This window comes from Ursus maritimus, unplaced genomic scaffold, assembly GCF_017311325.1.
Source record: "Ursus maritimus isolate PB19 unplaced genomic scaffold, ASM1731132v1 scaffold_9, whole genome shotgun sequence".
Lineage (NCBI taxonomy): Eukaryota > Metazoa > Chordata > Mammalia > Carnivora > Ursidae > Ursus > Ursus maritimus.
In genome coordinates, this window is record NW_024427107.1 from 73,114,658 (window position 1) to 73,135,519 (window position 20,862).

At 50.0% G+C, this 20,862-nt stretch overlaps 1 protein-coding gene and 1 long non-coding RNA gene across 2 annotated transcripts in view; one reads left to right on the forward strand and one right to left on the reverse strand.

The window, feature by feature from the left end:
- Nucleotides 1-1,114, forward strand: part of LOC121101756 — a 2,701-nt gene extending 1,587 nt beyond the window's left edge. Inside the window, exon 2 of the long non-coding RNA XR_005833794.1 lies at nucleotides 125-1,114. This is a non-coding gene — a long non-coding RNA (uncharacterized LOC121101756). The remainder of the gene's footprint in view (nucleotides 1-124) is intronic.
- The window catches only part of ZFAT (zinc finger and AT-hook domain containing), a 206,638-nt gene extending 185,863 nt beyond the window's left edge, over nucleotides 1-20,775 (reverse strand). Inside the window, exon 1 of the mRNA XM_040626166.1 lies at nucleotides 20,477-20,775. Coding sequence (XP_040482100.1) covers nucleotides 20,477-20,618 — 142 coding nt within the window. The 5' untranslated portion in view covers nucleotides 20,619-20,775. The remainder of the gene's footprint in view (nucleotides 1-20,476) is intronic.
- Between the last annotated feature and the right edge of the window lie 87 nt (nucleotides 20,776-20,862).

Here is a 20,862-nt window from a genome sequence, read left to right on the forward strand (position 1 = left end):
TCCATGGCAACGCCCCCACCGCGGAGGAAAAAAAAGCCTCGGGCTCTTCCGGGCCCCCTCCCGCGCCGACTGCGAAGGCGAGGCGCCCCGCTGATGCTTCGCTTTTTATTTTTATTTTTTTAAGAAAAGAGCCGGCGAGGTTATGGCGAATCTGCGGCATCCAACATGGCGGATGGAGTCTTCGCCCTCCTCTTCACGGGGCGCTGACGCCGGCGTAGCGGACGTCAGCCTCGGGTGACCCTCCCCCAGCGCCGAGCGCGTCTAGGCTGGGCGGTCTAGTGCGCATGCTCCGGTCCGGCGGGCGCGCTTTGCATCCCGTTCCGCTGGTTCCACCGCTCCGCGTTTTGAGCCACTCCTGGGAAGGCGCTAACGAGAGGCCTGGAATCCGGATCGCAGGATTAGGAGTCTTCCCATTTCTGCAGGGAGCCGGCAGATCCACCTGCCTGCGCATCCTTGGACTCACCTGAGTGGAGCCACTGGGCTAGACGTGCAGGGAGAATTCTGGGTTCGTGTCCCAATTCTGCCCTTTACTAACTAATCTGGGGCAGCGATTTAACTTTCCTTGGGCTCGGTTTACTAATTTGTCAGTCGGGGTGGTGTCCCTCCCAAGGGTTGCAGTGTTTCCCCGAAGCCTGATGCTCTCCGCTGGGGGTACCCGGCTCGATCTAGTCCGGGTCGTACAGCCAGAATTGCGCAGCCTGGAGACACCTGGAGAAAGTGAGCGCCTTCCGTCCTGACTGTCCTGCAGAAAGTCTCAGTTGCGTGTGAGCACGCCTCTCGAACGCTCGCCCATTTCCGCTAGTGTGGCGCGCAGCCTTCTGCAGGCAGCGTGTCTGCTTGAGATGTAATGACCTTGTTTTCAGCTTCCGAAGTGAAGGGGATCCGCTCTGCCACTTCCTTTGGATCTCAGCTCTAGTGACATTTCCAAGGGGGCCCTTCCGCACCACCCCTGCAAAGTAGCCCTTCTAAGTCCCTTTCTGTTTCCTACACAGTATCTGTTAGTGCCTGACATGAATTTATCTCCATCTCGTCTTGGTCACCCCTTTGGCCCCAGAAACTAGAAATGAGCCTGACAGTTATTTATTGAATAAATTAATGAGTTTTGTGTTGCTTGTATTTTTAAGGCTATCTTTTGTTTATAACAAATGATGTCTTTCATTTAGTAATATGAATTTACTAGTAGTAATATAGTTTTCTTTTTAAGCACACTGCTTTACCTTTTTAAGAATTAGTCAACTTTCAAGAAAAGGGTACATATGCAGAGACAAGGGGAAATAATGTAAAAGGGAACCTCAGGTGAGATGTCTGGGAAACAATGATTTATTTTTATGGTTCCCCTGAAAAGCTTATCTATGCTTGTTGCAAGTCTTTATTTTTTTGGAACTACCTCCACTCTGTTGCTGCTCAACTTGAGGTAGTCTTCAGACAGCCCTGAAGCTCATGCCCGTGTGTTCCCTTGGCTCTGGCTCCTATTTATTCTGCCCCATTCCCCACATGAGTGCATTTATGTGTTTACACAGCCCTCTGCCCATGAGCTGGATGAGGAGCGCAGAGGCCACACAGGTCTTTCTCGCGCTGGCTTCCCAGGTCCTACCGCGGGGTAGTAGTACTGAGTGAACCCATTCGTTCCCATCGTCACCTGTGTTTCAGTAGTTAAAACCCCCAAGGACACTGAGCTTTAGGATGACGTATCGAATTTCTCAGGAGCCTTGTGTCTTGCTCCTTAATCCTGTTCTTGGGAGATAACGAGTCATTATAACACCCTAAATTTGGGCAGTCCACTAGATATATGTTCAGAGATATCTCCTTCCCCCATCGTTTCATTTCATCGGCATGACAACTAGGAGGTTAAATTGGACAGATGAGATTATTGTTCTTTTCCAGATGAGAAAAGAAATATTCAGAGAGGTTATGTGGCTTTTTGAGATCACACAGCAAGCCAGAGAAGACCCAGGTGTGGAACGGGTCTCCACGCCCAGTGTTCTTCCCATTTTATCACATCACCATCAGAGACGTGTCCAAACGACCCATCGGGCCTCCCACAGAACCAAGTCCAAGGTAATCATAGGGTTCCTGCCACACACCCACCACATCCTACATCACAAACAGATGGCTAGGTGGAGCCCATCACAGATTTCATCTGGAAATGAACTGCCTAAAAAGCTGCATTGATGAGCTTTTCCTTCTAGAACTATAAATATTTACAATAATCACTGTTTTGCTGTGAATCGATTTCTATTAGGAAATTAGAGTTGTTCTGGTTGCTGACAATATTGGTTTTGTGCTGGGCTGCTTTCTTGCAGCAGCAATAAATGTTAGCTATTGATTAGCAGATGGATTGCTCCTGGATGTTGTGACCAAAATGAATTTTGGAAATGAAGCAATTTAAAATTTGCCTCAAAATATTAACAAAGTCGAATTAAAAAAAAAAAAGCAATTGTGGATTATGGGTGATGGTCCTGAGTTAATTAGTTGGACAGCTACAATCTTCTCTATTATTCCCATGGCATTTTCTTCCTCCTCATTCCAAAGAAGAGTCACTGAACACTTAACCATTACTGAAAACTGGCCTGGCCACAGGCATATGGAAACAACAGAGTCCCTTTCTATGGGACCAGATTTGCAAATGGAGAGACGGCGTCCACTCTGGGCTCATCCATTATTCTGCTGAGTGATTTGCACATTTTCAATCAGCAAACATTTTTATTCTTTTCATTTGCCAGTAATATCTCAAAATGCCTTCAATTAATAAAGAAACACTGGTAGAATTAAATATAAATTGCTCAAAATCATATAATTAATGGCATCCTACTTCCACAGTGGTTCTCAGAGGAGATCAAGCTTCCCAGCTGGACCTTTGGTAGCAATCCTCCCCTCGAGGCTAGCACGTGAAAGAATTTGTATCGATAGGTTTATTAACATGAAATCGCTTCTGGTTATATAATAAATATTCTATGTAATTGAATATATTTGTGTCAATAATTTTATGATTATATCTCAAAGCTGCATGACAAATAGGCATTTACACGAAAAGAGCACATATACATGATTTTACAAGACACTTTCTTGAAATCAGGTTCTGATAAAGCATATACACAGGTGACCTCAAAATAATGGGCCTCGAGGCACACAGCAATGATAAAATCAGAGGTGGGCATAATCACGGTCTGAGTGAAGTGTTAAAAACCTACACAGGCACACCATAGAGAAAAATCCATTTGAAATTGTGTAAAAGAAAAGGGGATAGTAATATTAGAACGATATGAGCAGTCTCACTGTGAACAAAATTAGGACCTCAGGAGCAACGTCTTTTCTGAGTTCTGTCTTCTCCGTGGCCATCGAGGGCCATCACGTCTGTGTGTACCCTCAGCCCCCATCTATCGACCTCGATAGAATTTTTTATTAGCACTAACCGGGGCTCCTTCAAAGAAGCTGAGTCCGTGTTTGGGAGCAGGGGAAAATTGGAACAGCCTGAAACATCTTGCTATCACCAGAAAAGCAGGATGCTGCAAAAGTGCTGGGCTGTTGCTGGAAGCCAGCAGCGGTCAGCTGAGAACAGCAGGTCTCCCCCCCCCCCCCCCAGCTTGGGATAGCTTCCGCATCACAAAAAATAGCTGGGTCTCTGGTTGTTGATCTCTGAGAACAAGCTGAGTCTACGAAAGGCAAGAGTGTTTCAGGATAAAAAAAGGAAAAGTGATGATGTGTTAGTTCTCTGTTTATGAAGTGGTCTATCTGTACAAGTCAAGAGGAGTGGGTACGTTTACTATGAGTAAGTCAAAATTTTCCAGGAAGAGTAGAAACCGTACCCAAACCAGGAAGGGCTGGTCCAGACCAGTGGTCTCATAAATAACCAGGTATGAAGAGGGTTCAGAAAGGGTGTCGCAAGTTAGTGGATCAGCCAAATGTCCGGGGAGGACTGCCGACAGATTCAACTGCTGCCGGGCCCTGCCAGTTACAATGAAATGCTACCGAGGCGACTGAAGTTCCTTGTAAACAGGCAGGACCTGAAGCATCTGAGACTCTGTACGCGGAGGTTTACCCTACAGGAACTCGCTTGTAAGTCCCACTGACATGGCAGCTGACCCCGATATGACAGAGGGTGCCCCAACCAGCAAATGCTGCTGCCAGTTGTCACCCTGAAGGATTCCGTGCTCCAGAATCCAAGAGTCAATGACCCAGAAGCTGTGATTGCAATGTACCTGCGGAGGAGATAATCTCTTACTTTTGGGTCTGATATTGCAGTCCTGGAAAAGTACAAAAATAAGTTTTATGGCGAGAAGGGAGAAATTGGTCAAATCAACAGTTACGATTCTTACAAAGAGGCTCTGGGTGCAGTAAAAACGTTTGGGGTTTTTGGGTGTTCGAAGCATTCAAGAGGTGCTGTATTAGATGCATAGAAATATTGAAACGGTAACTTGACTAAGCGTGTGAGTGGTGAAAGAAATGTGATTTGTAAGGTTTTGAGTTTTTATCAGTGGTGTTTGAATAGTTTACAAAAAGGTTAATGGATTTATAAGCATAATAAACATTCTTTAACCCAACTTCAAGCAGTAGTAACTGGGCTGTGTGAAGGAAGGGGCGTGCGCGGTCTGGGATCCCAGCAACAAGAAGGAAAAACAAGAGCGTTGCCAGAGCCTAGAAGAGTGCCAGGCTCATCACTGGGGCCCAGTAAACAGTTATGCCCTGCAGGGAGGGGGTGGGGGAAGGGGTGAACCCAGGAGGCGAGGAAAAGGAACAATGCGGATTTACACCCTGATTTTACGGCCATGGCAAGGACAGCACTGTTAGATGTTTAGAATAGGAAAAAAAAAAAAAAGATTTTGAAAAAGCCCAGGCATCTGGGCGCCTGTGACTAGAGGGCTGATTCCTCCAAACATGTTTCAAAGAATAAGGCTGATGTAGGAGCGCAGATAAGGGGTGTGCTCCAAGATGCACCACGCAGTGAAAAGCAGGGTTCCGGACGGTGCGTGGAGCACGCTACCGTTTGGGAACACTTTTTATAGGCTATGCATGAACACGATTACACACGCACAGTCTGCAAATACACACCGAGCAGCAGACAGCATTGTGAGGATGTCGGGGCCTAGCGATCCAGGCTCCCACGTAGACAGAGTTTCCACGGAATGTGTCTCTAAAACAGTTGAACGTTCCTCCATGAGCGCAGAAGGCCTTTCCAGAGAAGAAAAGAAGGGAGGGAGGGAACTGGAAGGCCCAGCTCGGAGTTCTATGAAGTCCTCTTTCCACGACACAGAGGCTGTAACACTTTGGACAAGTGGCGTATGTGGGCTGTGCTTTCCTTCTCGGGGCCACATCGGGGAATTGGGGGAGAGGAACGAGGCAGCAGTTGAGAAGCTCGGTGGACGCCATGGTGCTTGTGCTGGGTCACGTCGCTTCGGTCCACCGAGGGGCAAGAGACACGGCGACACGCGGCCAGGAGAGGACAGAGGAGCCCACAGAGTGTCAGGAGATTTGCATTCTGGTCTGGGCATTGCCACCAACCCACTGTGGGACTTAGAGTCTGGATTTCAGTCCCCTCGTCTGTTCAATGGCAGTGGTGGTGAAGCACGGAGTAATAAGACAGCTCCTCGGGCCGCCGTCAACAACAACAATGAAATATCACAATATTGTTTTGAAACTTCTCACAACTGACGCATGAAAAAAGCCCCTGGAGGAGTTTGCAATACGCCATCATCACTTCCAGCAGCAAATGTGCAGAAAGTCTGTGCAGAGAAGCTGGCGGGTGTGCAGGGGTCTGGTCTCGGGGATAGAGGAGAGGAGGAACTTGTAGAAAGGAACAACTGGGGCTCAGCCGACGGACCCTGGAGCCACACAGACATGCCGTGTTTTAATTGTTCTCGTAAAGGCCAGATGAAAGGAAAGGTGTCCGTGGGAAGTCATACAACAGTGGCCCCCAGTGAACCATGCCTCCCTGAGATCACACGTGTGTGTAACCCCCTCCTACACTGACTTTGGCATTGACCTTGTGACATGCTTTGACCAAGGGGACACACACAGAGGCTTGACCAGCACTTTCTCACTGGGTATTGCCCCCCGGGACACTCCCCTCGGAAGCCAGCCACCATGCTGCAGGGAAGCTCAAGCTAGAATACCCAACAATGAGGCCACATGGCCCGGGAATCCAGAGAAGAGACTCTCCTGGACATTTAGGTTCCAGCCGCTCCCCAGCCAGTGCAGCCACGTGAGGGACATCGGCTACTCCACGGGGCACCGAAGAACCACTGGCCGGGCCTACTCCACCCATGAAATTGTGAGAAATTGGAGGTTTTTGTTGGGCAGCAATAGGAAACAGACATGAGACATCACCCAACTTCGCCTTGCAACAAAGCTCAAACTTCAGTTTCAAGGGTTTGAGATCTCCCGCATCAATTTGGGGGAAGGTAGAGTCTTTAAAGCTTGCTCCCCAGAAGCAAACAGGAATGAGAGAAACAGACCTCTGGATAGACTCTAAGCTGTTTCAACCAAAGGAGACTTCCTGAAGAAGAAAGAAGCAGCTTGGTGGAGGCCTTCAGGATGACTGGAATTTGGATCAAAGACGACAGGTCAGCAGGCGGCTCTGAAAGCAGCAGCAGGAGCAGACAGCACCAAGAAAGACAAGCCAGGGAGGGGCTGACCACAGAGGGGAGTCATGCAGGGAACATTCGAGGTGGCAGGAAGCAGGCATTCCCAAAGAACCGCACAGTTAAATATTCCATACAGCTCTTAGTTCTGATGGTCTGTGCAACTCTCAGACCACACCCATCATTGGAGGCTGTTAACCTTAGAAGTAAAACATTTTACCAGCAAAAATGGGTTTATTCAAGAATAGCAGAGAATTGCAATTCGGGATGAGCAAGCTAGCGCAAAAACACAGGCAAGTCCCACAAACAAGGAAGAGGAATGTTACTGTATGGAGAAGAAGGTGGAATTTGGAAGGGGTTGTGTTGAAGGAAAGGCCATTGGAGAAAGGCAGGAGGAGTTCAGGGCCGATGAGGGGTTCTCACGGCCACGCTGCAGGGGTGGCCCAGCTCCCATGGGAGATAATGTGCATTGTTTCGTTAGGCCTGTAATTGATACCCCTTCCCGTAACTGACGTTGAATGCTGTGGCTCCCCGCTCCAGCCCCCCAAGTCCTCTTGTGTGGGCCTTCTCTTATTTTCACAAGGCCCAGAATATATGATCACCAGGGAGAGCTGCTGTTGAGGTAAATCTTGCTGCTGCCGGAACAAGGAGAAATGAAACCAAATAAATGATTGTGACTCCATGGGCCAATCTTCTAGAGTTTTCCACACCCTTCATGCTCATCATTTCACACAGCCTTCACCGCCATCGTATAGGGCAGGGAGACAACAGTGAACAGCCAGGCTAAGGACTTTCCCAATGTCACCTCGGGACCAGAGGCAGGGCCTCACGAAGAGCCCAGGCCTTTCTGCGTGGCCCCTCTATCAGCCCCTTCTGCTTCTGACGACTTGTCCAGCGAATAAGGGCCCCGTAGCCTGTGGTGGGGAGGCCATCTTTCATGTGAGTCCCCAAGGAGTGCACAGAGAGGCAGGCAGGGCAGGATGAGCAGCCCTGGGTTGTGTGCTTAGCCAGAAGTGTGGGGTGAGCAGCGGTGGGAGAGAAAGCCCAATTAGTAGAAGGTCATGGCCTGAGCTGCCTGGCTCGATCTTTGCTGTGAGATGCCACATTCCACTTGCTCTGCTGGCCTTTGATCGACCACAGGGCATTCCACAGGTCCCCACGGTTTCCCCGAGCATCCACTGGGCCTGCTGCTGAGCCTCACGGCCCCACAGGAAGTGGCTGACCGCTTTTCTAGGGATGGCGGACTCAAGGTCAAGTGCCAACACAGTGCCTGCCAGCCTTCTGCGCTGCCTCGGTCACTAATGCTGGAGAAAGAGGAGGCAGGAGGCTCCCATTTTAATAAAATTCTCTAAAATTCTCTTATGTACCTTTTCAGCCCAAATCCAAAGCTCACGGGCTGGTGGAAGAGGCATCCCCAGAGTAGAGGGATGGGAGTTCTAGTCTACTCAGTGTCTGCAGTACAAATAACAGTTTCATGTCGAACCGGACACGCTTTGCCTCGCCTAACACGTCACCATTTCTTAAAGATGCCGGGCCGTTGTATGTGTCTAGAATATTTCCCCCACATTCCTCCACCTGTTGGACTCCTTTACATCCTTCAGAACCCTGGCCAAATGTTCCTGGCTCTGTGAAGCCTTCCTTACACCCCAGGCAGAGTCAGTGACTCCATCAGTCCTTTTCCATGACTCCTACATGCTGTGCCGACCCTGTGAATGCACCTGTCTTCCCTTTTGAACAGGGAAGCAGCCGGACCTGACTCACCTCTGTCCACCCCCCAACCCCACGCCCCCGCCAAGGGGATGATCTGAGCCCACATGGCTAACTCAGCTGGTAGCAAACTGACAGTTTAGCATAAGGCTATGAAAGAACTGTCAGGATGTTTGCTGAGTAACACTTGGGAGAAATTCATTAAGAAAAAAAGGTCAGGTCATTCATTCACTCCTAGAGCATTGATGGGGTGCCTACCAAGTGCCAAAATTGTTCTCTAAAGACCACAAATGTGGTCACAGCATCGGTCCTCCAGAATTTCGTAATCCAATAGAGGGAATGATGCATTAGAAGAGGAGTGCAGTAGGTGCGCCGTGCAGAAGAGAAGGACTTGGGACTCAGGGCAAGGAGGACACAGTCCAGCCTGAAGGGTCAGAGAAGACCACTAGAAGGCATAACTTACGGGGCGTTGAGGGGTTTGGTAGGGAGACCGCTCCAGGCAGAAGGAACAGCCGGGGCCAAGGCGCAGGGGGAAAGAAACAGCAAGCTGGACACAGGAGGCCTGGGAGTGATGGGAGGCAAGAAGAGAAGGAAGCAGAAGTCACCCTATTACATTCAGAGGTAATTCTCCTTGGCCACTACCATTCAGGTGGCTGTTTTGCGTCCTCCCTTCATAGCCCCAAGCAAAGGCGAAAGATGACTCACGCAGGAGCTCTCTCACCTGGCCATCCCCCCTGCGACCTACCGGCAGCTCACAGTGTTGAGACAGGTGCTTGGATCCTGAGACGGAGCCCAGCTGGCCCAAAAGGCAAACAGGAGAAGCGCACCATATCACTTCGTCCCCTCTGGATGACTGACACAAGCTGAGAGCTGCCTCTCACCTCACAGATGAGGAAGGTTCCGGGGGAAGGAGCTGGTTTAAGACCGCACAGCGAGATAAGCAAGAATTGGGCGCCTGGGGACATGGAGCTTCAAGGACACTCTCTCTGGCCTTGAGAGGCTCACAACCTTTCATGGGCTCAATTGTGTCCCCCCTCAAATTCATATGCTGCAGACCTAACTCCCAAGTACCTCAGGATGTGACTGTACTTGGAAAAAGGTCTTTTGGGAGTTAATCAAGGTAAGATGATGTCATATGGGTGGGCCCTAATCCAACATGACTGGTGTCTTTGAAAGGAGACGAAGACCCAGACACCCACAGAGGGGAGACCAGTGGAAGCTACAGGGAGGAGAAGACGCCGTCTACAAGCCAGGGAGAGCAGCCCCAGAAGGAAAGCAACCGCTCCAACACCTTGATCTTGGACCTCCACCTCCAGAACCGAGAGGAAACGAGTTCCTGTTGTTTCGGCCGCCCAGTCTGTGTGCTTGGTTATGGCAGCCCCCGCAGCCTTGGACACCACCCTCGAGAAGCCAGGTGAGAACACTAGCCCCTGGGGTCATAGGGATTCTGACCAAGCGAAACGGTGCTCTGCAAGCACCATTACAGAACCCCCGCCCTTTAGAGCACCTGCCCCTCCCTCTATTCACACTGCTCTGCAGCTCCGCTCTGGCTCCTCGGTCCTCAGGCCCCCAGCAGGAACCAGATAGCACCGCAAACTGGGCAATTGAAGGAGAGTCTAATAAAGGGACTCTTTACAAAGGTGTGGGCAGAGTTGAAGATAGTAAAAGGAAGACGGGGAAGCTTTTCAGGCCCCCTCTCCCGCAAGCCTGCAGGCACAAGGGAAGGGAGGCACACTGTGGAACCCACAGCCAGGGGAGTGCATCTGTGGAAAGACCACCTCCTGAGGGCTGTGGCCACAGGTAGGGACATGTCACCAGCCCTCTGTAACTTAACAGAGCAGGGGACAGGAATAAATGTCCAGACTGTTCTCTCCTTCCACCCCCCTGATCTCCTGTCTGCATGTCCTCTTGCCTGACCCTCATGGGAAGTCTCCCTCTGACTGCCCCTTCACTGTACTTGGGCGGGGGTCACCTCCCTGACCTCATGCACAAGAAACAGCTCAACAAATGCAGATTTCAACCTGTAACAGGGGATGGGCGACCAAAACTCCTCGTCGGAGCACAGTTATAGAGTTCCTGCTGTAACTGGCTCCGAAGAGATGCAGACGGGAAACCGGCAACCTGGAAAGAAAAGTGTCCGTGAGCGTCTCAAGTACTTCCAACTGTCACAAAACAAGGCCTGACATCAGAGAGGTGGCTGGTTAGCTTTTCCAACATGCGGCATCAAGCCAGCCTAGAAGATGCGCCACGGGGTTGCTCACCAACTCATTTATAACCTTCCATTCTTGGGAATCAGGGGGTCACATCTGCTGGGCAACGCTTGGTGTAGAATTTTATGCCAGTTTCCACGAATAGGCTCAGGCTGCATCTTTGCAGGTGCTCCAGAGGGAGGACAAGGGAGGAAACCTTCAGGCTGTGCTCTCATTTACCACCTTTGACTCCCCCCTTCCCCCGCCACCGCCCGCCCACTAGGAGAGACAGCAGCTGCTCTCCAGATCCGTGGGCACGCATCTTGACAGGAAGGGGAGATGCGGTGAGCTCCAACCCTAGTCAAGGCGTAGCAGAAGGCAGGACAACAGAATGAGGGGTACCACAAGGTGCCATTGGTCAATACGTACAGCATGGGCAGTGGCCAATCGGGGTTACCCCCTTAGTTCCAGGATCCAAGGGCTGAGGTCCTGGGCCATGTTGGGCTGGCGGGCCACGCTGACAGGGGTGTGGGGACACAGCACCGAGGTTCAGGGGACCGCTATCTATCTCCTAAACCACTAGGTATGGAAATGCATTGTCCTTTTAAGAATCACTGTGACCACCAGTGTGCAGGGCTGGAAGGGCAACCCTGCTGGTAGGTTGAGCAACTTAGTCTCGGTTGGTCTGGAACCTTCGTGGTGTTCCCCTGGCACACCCTGTGTCCCAGGAACCTTCTCAGACCTGACCTGTGTGCTACTGTGACTTATTTGCAAACCCCGGAAGGAGAGCTGTCTCTGCCACAGTAGGTGCTCATTCCTTCCCCTGCTGAGAGCACCCCGCGGGGAGGGGGTCAGAGCAGAGTCGGATCAGCAGGGGCTCTGAAGGGGTTCACTCCACGCCCCCCCCCAGTGAAGACCCCCCTCCCTTAGCTGGCTGAAGTCTGCATGGTTCCAGTACCCTCGGAGATCCTGGGGAACAGGACCTGCTCTCCTCACCACTAGCACTGTCCTCAAACACTGTTCCAAAGGCATTCCCGAAGTTCCTCCAGGTACCACCATGCTCCCCTGCTTGGGAAAACTGTCACCTATCTGTCCCGATGCTGCTGCTTAGCTACTTTTTTCTCACCCTTCAGCCCCCTGGTTGGAAGCCCCCTTCTCAGAGAGGGCTCCCCAACCAGGCAGGTGAGGCAAGGTGTACCCCCTGAGTGTTTCCTGGAAACACACCGGTATTGTGTGTTTAATGACTTTCTCCCCCAGAACCGGAAGTTCCCCAAGGGCACAAGCTCAAGTGCCTGGCAAAGAGCCTGTGTTCTACAAATGCTGAGAGAAGGACAAGACTAGGCAGGAGACAAACAGCACAGTGCTAGCAGGATGGAACCCTTTCTGATATGATTAGGTTATGAAAAGCTGTTGTCTCAGCCTTTGCCTCGATTCTCTGTGTAAACATGAAAGCTCTGCTTTCAGCTTCTCCACCATGAGCCTAGGCAGGTGGGGAAAGGGGCCTCAGAGACTAAAGGCTCGGTAATTACCATACGGCTGTTAATTGTCCATTAATTTACTCCACACTCTTTCCCTTTGGGACCGGGGCGTGCCAGGCACTGCGGAAGCATCAGGGGCACAATGATGCATGAGACAGATGAGAGTCCTTCTCTCCTGGTGTTTGGAGTGCCTCCCACTAAACAAGCAGGAGATCATTTCAATTAGGGAGTGACATAAAGAAAAAAAAATAAGGGGTAATGTTTTCGAAAATGTGTGTGTGTGTGTGTGTGTGTTTGGGGAGGGGAATGACTGGGCTGTTTGGGGTGAATGCTCAGGAAAGGTCTCCCCAAGGAGGTGAGAGTTGACCTGAAACCTGAACGATGAGAAGGAACCAGCCTGGTGGATCCCCGAGGGAAAAGTGATCCAGGCAGAGGGAATAGCCAGTGCAAAGGTCCTGAGGTCAGAAGAAAACTGGTGTGTTTAAGCAGCAGAAAGAAAGGCAACGGGGCGGGTTTTTTCTGAGGCAGAGGAAAGGGCCCTGTTGCTCTTCTGTTCCCTATCTCCTCCCACTGGCTTCCTCTTCCTGTGATCATCACAAGACCCTTCCTCCCCTCTTCTCAGTGATGTCTTCCTTTGGGTTTCCTACAGACTCTGAGATTTAAAACCAAATGAAAACATACTGCCAACAAAAATGCTTTTAAAAGTGCCACTCTTTAGAATTTATAAAAACACAAGTCAAACCAGTCCCACGACTTCCAAATGAATGGGATTTTTAAAGAAGTAGCACAACCAGAAACTGAAGCTATCTGTCTATGTCAGGGGTCAGCAATCTTTTTGTAAAGGGCCAGATAGTTACTATTTTAGGCTTTGCAGGCCATAGGGTATGTGCCACAGCCACTGCCCTCTGCAGCTCGTGAGAGCAGCCACAAGCAGCGTCTAAAGGAATGAGCAGGACCACATTCCAGAAAAATTCTATTGACAAAAACAGGCAACAGGGGAATTTGGCTCCTGACCCCTGATCTACTTCACAATGATAAATATCATAAATCAAAAACACATTGTTGTTTTAGCTCTAACTGTGGGCCAGGCAATCAGGATACTTTCTGGGTGCTCCTGTCTCCTGGTGAAGCAGACATGCTGTACCAGGTACAGCAATGAGGAACGACCCCGGAGCGCCTGAAATGTACCCCATCTGTGTCTACACTGAGTAGTACAATTCTATAAAATCTGATATTCCAGTATTAAAAAGTTTTTTACTTCACAAAATATTTTCCTGAGGCCAAGCCTAAGCCAGCTTGGCCTTTCGCAACTTCCTGGTTCTCTTCAGTAGATCTGGGCAGCCTTCCAAATTGTAGGTAGGAAGGCAAAGGTCTGCAGGCTCCCCTGGCCATCACTGCCAGGTGGCATGTCCCATGAACGCAAGTCTCAAATGAAATTGTGCAAAGCATTTGTAAGCATGGTGCAAACCCTTATAAGCAAGCAGACACAGAAGCAGACATGTAAACTCTTGCTGAAAGTCTGTGCCGTCCCACTCCATGTCCCTTAGACCCTCTGCAAGGATCCATGTGAAGCAGACACCAATAACAGAGCAACGAGGTTTAGCTAACACTCTCCGTGGACTGGAGGCGAAACCCCTGGCCTACGGCAGAAGAGATTCTCATCCAGGGCAGCGCCTTGGAGAGGGTGTGGATGCTGGGCTCACTGGACTTCTAGTCCCCATCCATGCCCAGCAGGTACGCCTGCACAGGACACCTACCCAAACCGAGATCCAGCACCACGCTTACCAGTGAAGAAGGAACCCGCGATCTAATTAAAGTTTCTGTAGCTTATAGCAGCAGTCCTGACATCTGCTTTCCTAAGCAAGTCCTTCCAATGTTAAAGTTTTAGTCTATCTTGAGATCTACCTGCACACACGGCTGTTACAGAGTTTATACTGAAATATTTTTAAGTAAATTATACATATCACATACTTCTCTTCTATTGAATTTGTGATTCTTAAAAATTCATCCCATTTTTCCAGTTACTGATTTTGGATTTTATTAAATGGGAGGTAAAATAAAATATATGACTTTTAGTTTCAGTTTTGCAATTGTGAAACCCATGAATTTTTATACATGAATAGTCATATTTGAAAGTTAAGAGAATCCTTAAGCATTCTTCGTAGGAGAATTGTATTGCAAGAAAAGAAAACACATCTCTTCCATGTAAGAGCTCCATTTCAGCTAATACCTTTATAAGGAACGATGACCTATAATTTACAGTTACAAACACAAACGCAGGAGATGAACTGACCTCAAGCAGTCTTTCTATCACAGCAAAATCAGGACATGAGCTTAACTAGAATGTAGGGCACATGAAAAATGAGAAACAGAAGAGAGAAAGTTGGCCATGTCTCAAAGCTTGTTTGCACGAAAATGCAACGTACATTGAACAGCTTGGGCGGATCGGGTCCCAAACTGGTGAGCAGATGACTTATTTTTACCAAATGAAATGGTCAAGACGATAACCCTGATTTATGGAACCGGATGTGTGGACAGCACTCTGAAAGAGAAGCTAAAGGACGACTGACCCACTTAGTCTTTGCTGCACAAAAACAGCCCAACACTCAGTGACTTCAAGTAACAGCCCTTTGTGATGAGAGCCCCATGCCCGGGGGGCTGGGGGAGGGGAGGGCTGGAGGGGGCGCTCTACTCGAGCAAGCACAGGGTGCACGGGACTCCACTCTGGGCTGCGCCTGGCTAGGATGCTTTAGGCGGGGCAGCTCTGCTTCGCATGGCTTTCATCCACCCACCCGAACCATGAGTTAGCCTAGGCATGTCCTTGTCATCCGGATGGCAGAAGCCAAATGACGGCTTGAAGTCCTTCCATCTCATTGACCAAGGCAAGTCACAAGGCCAAATTCATCAGAATCCACAGGTAGGGAAACATACTCTGCTTTTTGGTGAGAGAAGATAAAGTCACAGGACAAAGGGTGAAGGAGTGGGACCGATGACACAATCTACTAGTCCTACCATCATGAACCCAGAGTAAGGCACTAAGTACACCCCAAGAATTTGCTTCCTAAATCACTGACCCCACTACATGCTTGGCTGATAAGAAAAGAGAGAAGACTCTCCCACTCCAGGTTTGCTATAAAAAGGTGATATCCTTTCTACCTTGGGCTTCGATGGACGATGGATTTGAGTTTGGGTTAGATTCTGCCATTTGTTGGCTGTGTGACCCTGGGCAAGTGGCACTCACTCCCTGGTGTGTCCCTTCCCCTGGCGACAGCATCCGGCATCTTCCCAGGGAACTTCCTCCCCCTTGGAGTGATTTTTAAAAGTATCATGATTATCGACATTGTAACGGGTATTCGTGAGCTCTGTGACCCTGGGGCACTCATTTCTGGGCCTCTCGGTAAAACTGGAGGAGAGTTAGAGTCCACAGCTCACCATTCCAACACCAGAGTGAGCCGAGCCGCCGCGCCTCCAGTTCTGACCTGCAAGTGAAGGCTTCCTTGCACCCATGAAGCCCTTTCCTGAGCCCTAGAGCGTCGGCGTGATGAGGCGCACACCACTAAGGCTAGACCACCCGAGTCTGTGATCCTGGCCCCACTCTCACAAGCGGGGGCCCCGGGCAAGTCCTGAGACCTTCTGTGTCTCAGTTTCCCCATTTGCCAAGCAAGGTGGTGTTCTCTGCTGTACGGGCTTCTTGTGAGGCTTAAATAAATACGCGATACTAGGTTTTCTTCTAAAATATTCAAAGCAGTGCTCCTCTTAGGCTCTGGGAGACTTGACATCTCGCAAACCTAATTCGGATTTTTCTGTTCTCCACCCTGCCTTCACATCGTGACAGCGTTTGGGTCAGTTCCATTAGGCTGGTCTCTGCACAATGGACATTTTAGACGGGCCAGCAGCTATCCAGATCCGCTGACCTGTTCTTTGGTCCTTATGCTCTACTGACACTTATGTCGGAGAGAAAGTAGAACAAGAAGTGTGGCCTGGGAGTTATTTGCTGCAAACGAAGTAAATCCTGAGAATGTTGAGGGGCAAACCTGCACTCCCCCAGCTCCTCTCGGAGCAATGCCTTGGCCACACTCCCTCGGTGACTGGGCACAGACAGCATCACACCTCCCTTCCCCCAGCCACCCTCCAGCCTCGGGTGATGTTCATAAGCCTCGACATTTCCCATGACTCCTGTCTTTCTCAAATGCATTTGGCACAGTTACAACCTCCCTTGGATGCTCCCGGGTCCCCCAGGCACATAATCCATTTGCCCCTCCTGCTTCTCGCCGGAGCCACTTGTGGCGGGACAGACCCAGATCACTTCAGCCATCCTGAACTCCTTCTGCAGCACCTGGGACAGCCTTGGCACTCAGTAACTACTTGTTGGAAGAAGCAGAAATTAAAGGACTAAATGTCTCCATTCGCTACGGTGAGCAGATAAATGTTTATAGGAACACTTGGGGGACCAGAGCCCTGATTTGAGACGTACATGGGCATCTCTGCAGGAATTCCCAAGATGACATTTAACACAGAATACTGGAGTTAAAATGACTTTAAAGATCTTCTATTCCGCCCCCCTCATTTTACAGATGAGGAAGCTGAAGCCCAGAGAAGCTAAGCGTGTCCATCAGGCACGCAGGATGACGAGAGCATAAAAGTCCATATTTCCTAGCAACTTTTTTTTTTTTAAGATTTTATTTATTTGACACAGAGAGAGAGAGAGAGAGCACAAGCAGGGGGAGCGGCAGGCAGAGGGAGAGGGAAAAGCAGGCTTCCCTGCAGAGCGGGGAGCCCAATGTGGGGCTCGATCCCAGGTCCCCGGGATCATGACCTGAGCTGAAGGCAGCCGCTTAACCGACGGAGCCACCCAGGCTCCCCTTTCCTAGCAACTTTAAAGAAGCTGGAAATAGTTTTCTTTTCTGAAGAAGAGAGCATTAAGTGAGGCACACGAGTGTTGCTTTTGAAACATCTGAAGGGTGACTATATGAAGAAGAGCTTAAGAGAACAGAAGTGTCCAAAGATGAAAGGGGTGCCCCTGGTCACAGGGAGTGCTGTGTCACTGGAGGAGCCCAAGCACAAACTGAGAAAGAACTTCCAGAGAGGAGAGAAGCATCAACACAGGGGCAGGGTAATGGCTAAGATGATAAAGACAGAAAAACAAAAACAAAAAAACAAACCAGTGTTGAGAAGATAGGGAGCAACCGGAACTCTCGGATGCTGCCTGTCGGAGAGGTAACTGTACGGCCACTTTGGAAAAGTCGGCAGTTTCCAGTAAGGTTACACTTACATCTACCCTATGATCCCGCAAATTTCACTCCTAGAAATAGACTCCACGGAGAGGCACGCGCTTCCCCAAAAGACAGACGTGAGATAGATGTTCACCGCAGATCGGTCACAACAACCCCTAGTTCTTCGCTGCGTCCTGAGTGCACAGAGTGTTCAGTTTTCAATAATTCATCAGGGTGCACAGTTGTGATATGTGTGGTTTCCGGGGGTATATAAAAAAAGATTTTCAATTTAAAAAAAAGTTTGCAATTAAAAATTTACACATAAACAGGAGCCAGGCAGCTTTTGGCTTGGGAGTCTCTGATTTAGAACTAGCCCCTGGTTACAAAGTTAGATAACAAAACTGGAGTTGAAACCCAGGTCCCCCAGCTCCGAGTGAGGAAAAGGAATTGATACTTAGTGAAAGCTTTCTGTGTGCAAGACACATATAAATTCAATCCTCAGAATAACTCTCAGAGAAGGAATTACTGTGTTCGTTTCTGCAGCTGAGAAAATGAGGGCCCACAGAGAGAACGAATTTAACTAGGATCGTACAGCTAGTTGGCAGTAACGAAAGTGTCATCTGGGCCCAGGCCTGTCTGATTCTGACCCCATGTTCTTAAGCTGCTCCACAGGCTTGAAATGCAAACATGGTTCTTCTTACATGAGCATTGCGTGAGTGTAAAAATAAACGATAAGCCCCATGCTAAGAAATACTATCCAGTTATCACTGGCTTCAGCTGCCAGGAGCCAAGGCTGCAAAATCTTATTAGGGGATGGCTATGATGGCTGCTTCTGGGTGTGGGCACAGCCAGGAGCACACAGACCTGGCCTCCTAGGGTTTTCTCTCTGAAGCAAGCAGGGAGAAGGGTGTGGCGGGGGAGGGGACAGAGCGAGAGGAAGGTGAGAGGCTGGGTGAGGCCAGCACCCAGAAGGTGAAGGGTCACAAGCCCCGCGAGCTGGAAGCCAGGAGTCACGTCCCCCGCAGGGGCAGGAGCCACCTGCCTCTCCCGTCTGGTTCTTCCGAGATGCTCCTCTCCCTCTGCCCCCTGCCTCCATTACCTGTTGTAAAAGGCAGGAGGCAGATATTTCCTTATCCAATGAAGAGAATGAGGCAGGGTGAAGGTCTGCCTTTCAGTACTTTGCGATAATTTCAATTCATTCTCAAGAGTTGAAAATGGGGGGGGGGGTGCGCCTGGGTGGCTCCGTCGGTTAAGCATCTGCCTTCGGCTCAGGTCATGATCCTGGAGTCCTGGGATCGAGCCCCACGTGGGGTTCCCTGCTCCTCGGGCAGCCTGCTTCTCCCTCTTCCTCTGCCCCTCCCCTCGCTCCTGCTCTCACTCATTCTCTCAAATAAATAAATAAAATCTTTTTTTAAAAAGCTGAAAATTGGGAGTTATACGAAGGAAGCTTACGTAAGTGAAAGAAGTCAGTGTGAGAAGGCTGCACAGTGTATGGTTCCCACTACATGCTGCTCCACGGAAGAACAGAGACAGCAGAACATTTGCGGTGGCCCGCCCTTGCTGGAGGGAAGTGAAGAGGGATGGCCAGGCAGGGCACAGCGGAGTTCTAGGACCATGACCGGACTCGGGAGAACGCTGTGTTCGTGAACACATGTCCTGATACATTTGTCCAAACCCACAGAACGTGCAACACCAAGACTGAATATAAACTATGGATTTTGGATAATAACAATGTATCGATACGGGCACATCAGTTGTAACACATGCAGGGGGGCAGCTAACCCAGAAGGAGGGCACCGGCTCGGAGTTGAAACAGAGCCGACTCTTGAGGAGCAAGGGACATGCTGGCAGAGGGCATGGCGTGGGCCCAGGTGGGAAAGACCATGTCATGTTGGCACGCGGGCATGCGGCTACTGCCTGGACAGAGAGACCATTTCCAACTGAGAAAGAGGGAGCACACGCAGCTGCTTAGTCTGAAGGCTTTAGGGGTGGAGGCGGGAAGGGAAACCTAACCCTCTTATCAGATCAGCATAGCCCGTGCTGCCTCCACTCTGTCTGCTCTGTCCTTCTCGGGTTTGTCAGCAGCTCCCCGTCCAGGCACGTGAGCCACACCTGCCATGTGTCCCTTACTGGAGTGCGCTGGAAGGAGCAAAGTCACTTGGGTGCAATGTCTGCTTGTCACCTGTCCCTACTCCATGATTTATTAGGGTAGGCTGTCTGACTTGTGCTCTCCACACATCAACTTCATCTTTATCTTCCAGGGGCAGGGCTGGGAAGACTAGAGCAGGAGCTGTTTCCAGATCCAAGGTTTGGGGGGGATAGAGGAACATTGCAAAATTATATACATTTTGTCAGTATGAGCATTTCTCCTGGGGAAAGGCTCTTTCATCAGAGCAGATAAGGTTAAGGCCCAGCCACACGTTCTAAAAGGAACTTGAGGTCTTAGGAAGCCCTAAAAGCAGGCTGAAGAGTAGGGATCAAGGCTCTGCTGACCTCAGATCTCAGAAGTGAGGTTCATTAGGATATGGGGGTGACAGTGAAGGGCATGGCCATGGGACCCATTAGTAAAATGGGAACATTGTAGGAAGGGAGAGAAGGGATGCAGGGTGAGAAGAATTTCAAATACCACATTCCAGCAAGCTACTGCCGGTGGCCTTGCTGGCATATTCTTTCCACTGCTGACGGCTCCTTTCCTCGTGAGTTACAAACCAACCCTTGTGATCATTGTCCGTGTGCAAAAGTGGACACCTTCACGTAGCAGAAGTTTGGGGGGACCAGAGACATTTCAGGGTAGGCCAAGGTGGCCCTGCGTGTTCTGTTGCTCTGACAGCTCAGTTTCAACAGAGCCCACCTCCTTGCTGGACCAACATGACTGCTTGTGGGAATAAGAGATTATCTGGGAGCGCTCGCTTCCCCTGAAACCCTCCCCCGAGAGCCGTTCTGCCCTCACCAGCCATCATCCTGAGCTTTCCTGTAAGATTTCATTTGAAGAAAAAGGGTTTGCTGTTAGAACTTTTTTTAAAATCTAATAACATAGTTCCATTGTACTTTGCATAATTATTATGTCATGAAATGAGTGGAGTAGGTCAGGGAAAGCGCTGGTACTAATACTAAGCAGGTCAAAGCAGCGGCTTCTTAAGCCAAAGAGGGACACTCTTCAGACTTAAGCCCGGGCTCTGTGCTCAGTCATCGGGGAGAAGCAAAGGTAGAGAGACACAAAAAGCTGCTGGAGGACCTCCTCCGTAGATCCAGCGGGTTTGCAACCTGTAAATATCTATTAGAAGATTACTCTCACCTTTTCATCACCTCACCTTGCCACTGGTCCAAAGAAAAAGTATCCAGCCTCTGCAGACTGGGGGTCAAGGTGTGGTAGATCCGTGGGCCTGTGCATGCCTTCGAGTCGGGGCGGCAAGCCTGGGAGGAGTGGAGAAGAACACCGTGGGCGGCTGTCATTAGATGGGAAGAAACAGGATTCGGAACTGGGAGGTCTGAGTCTGCCACTCGTTAGCTATGCCACCTCGAGCAGGTCATGGCCCCTCTCCGAGCCTTGGTTTCTAGATCTGTGAGATGAGGGTAAGAGCAATCCCACGCCGGGTATGTTGTGCATTCTTCACTCCCGGGTGCCCAGACTACAGCCTACAGTGAGGTACGGAGATTGCGGGTATAGCCTCTGCCCTAAGGTGGCTCGCGGTCTAGG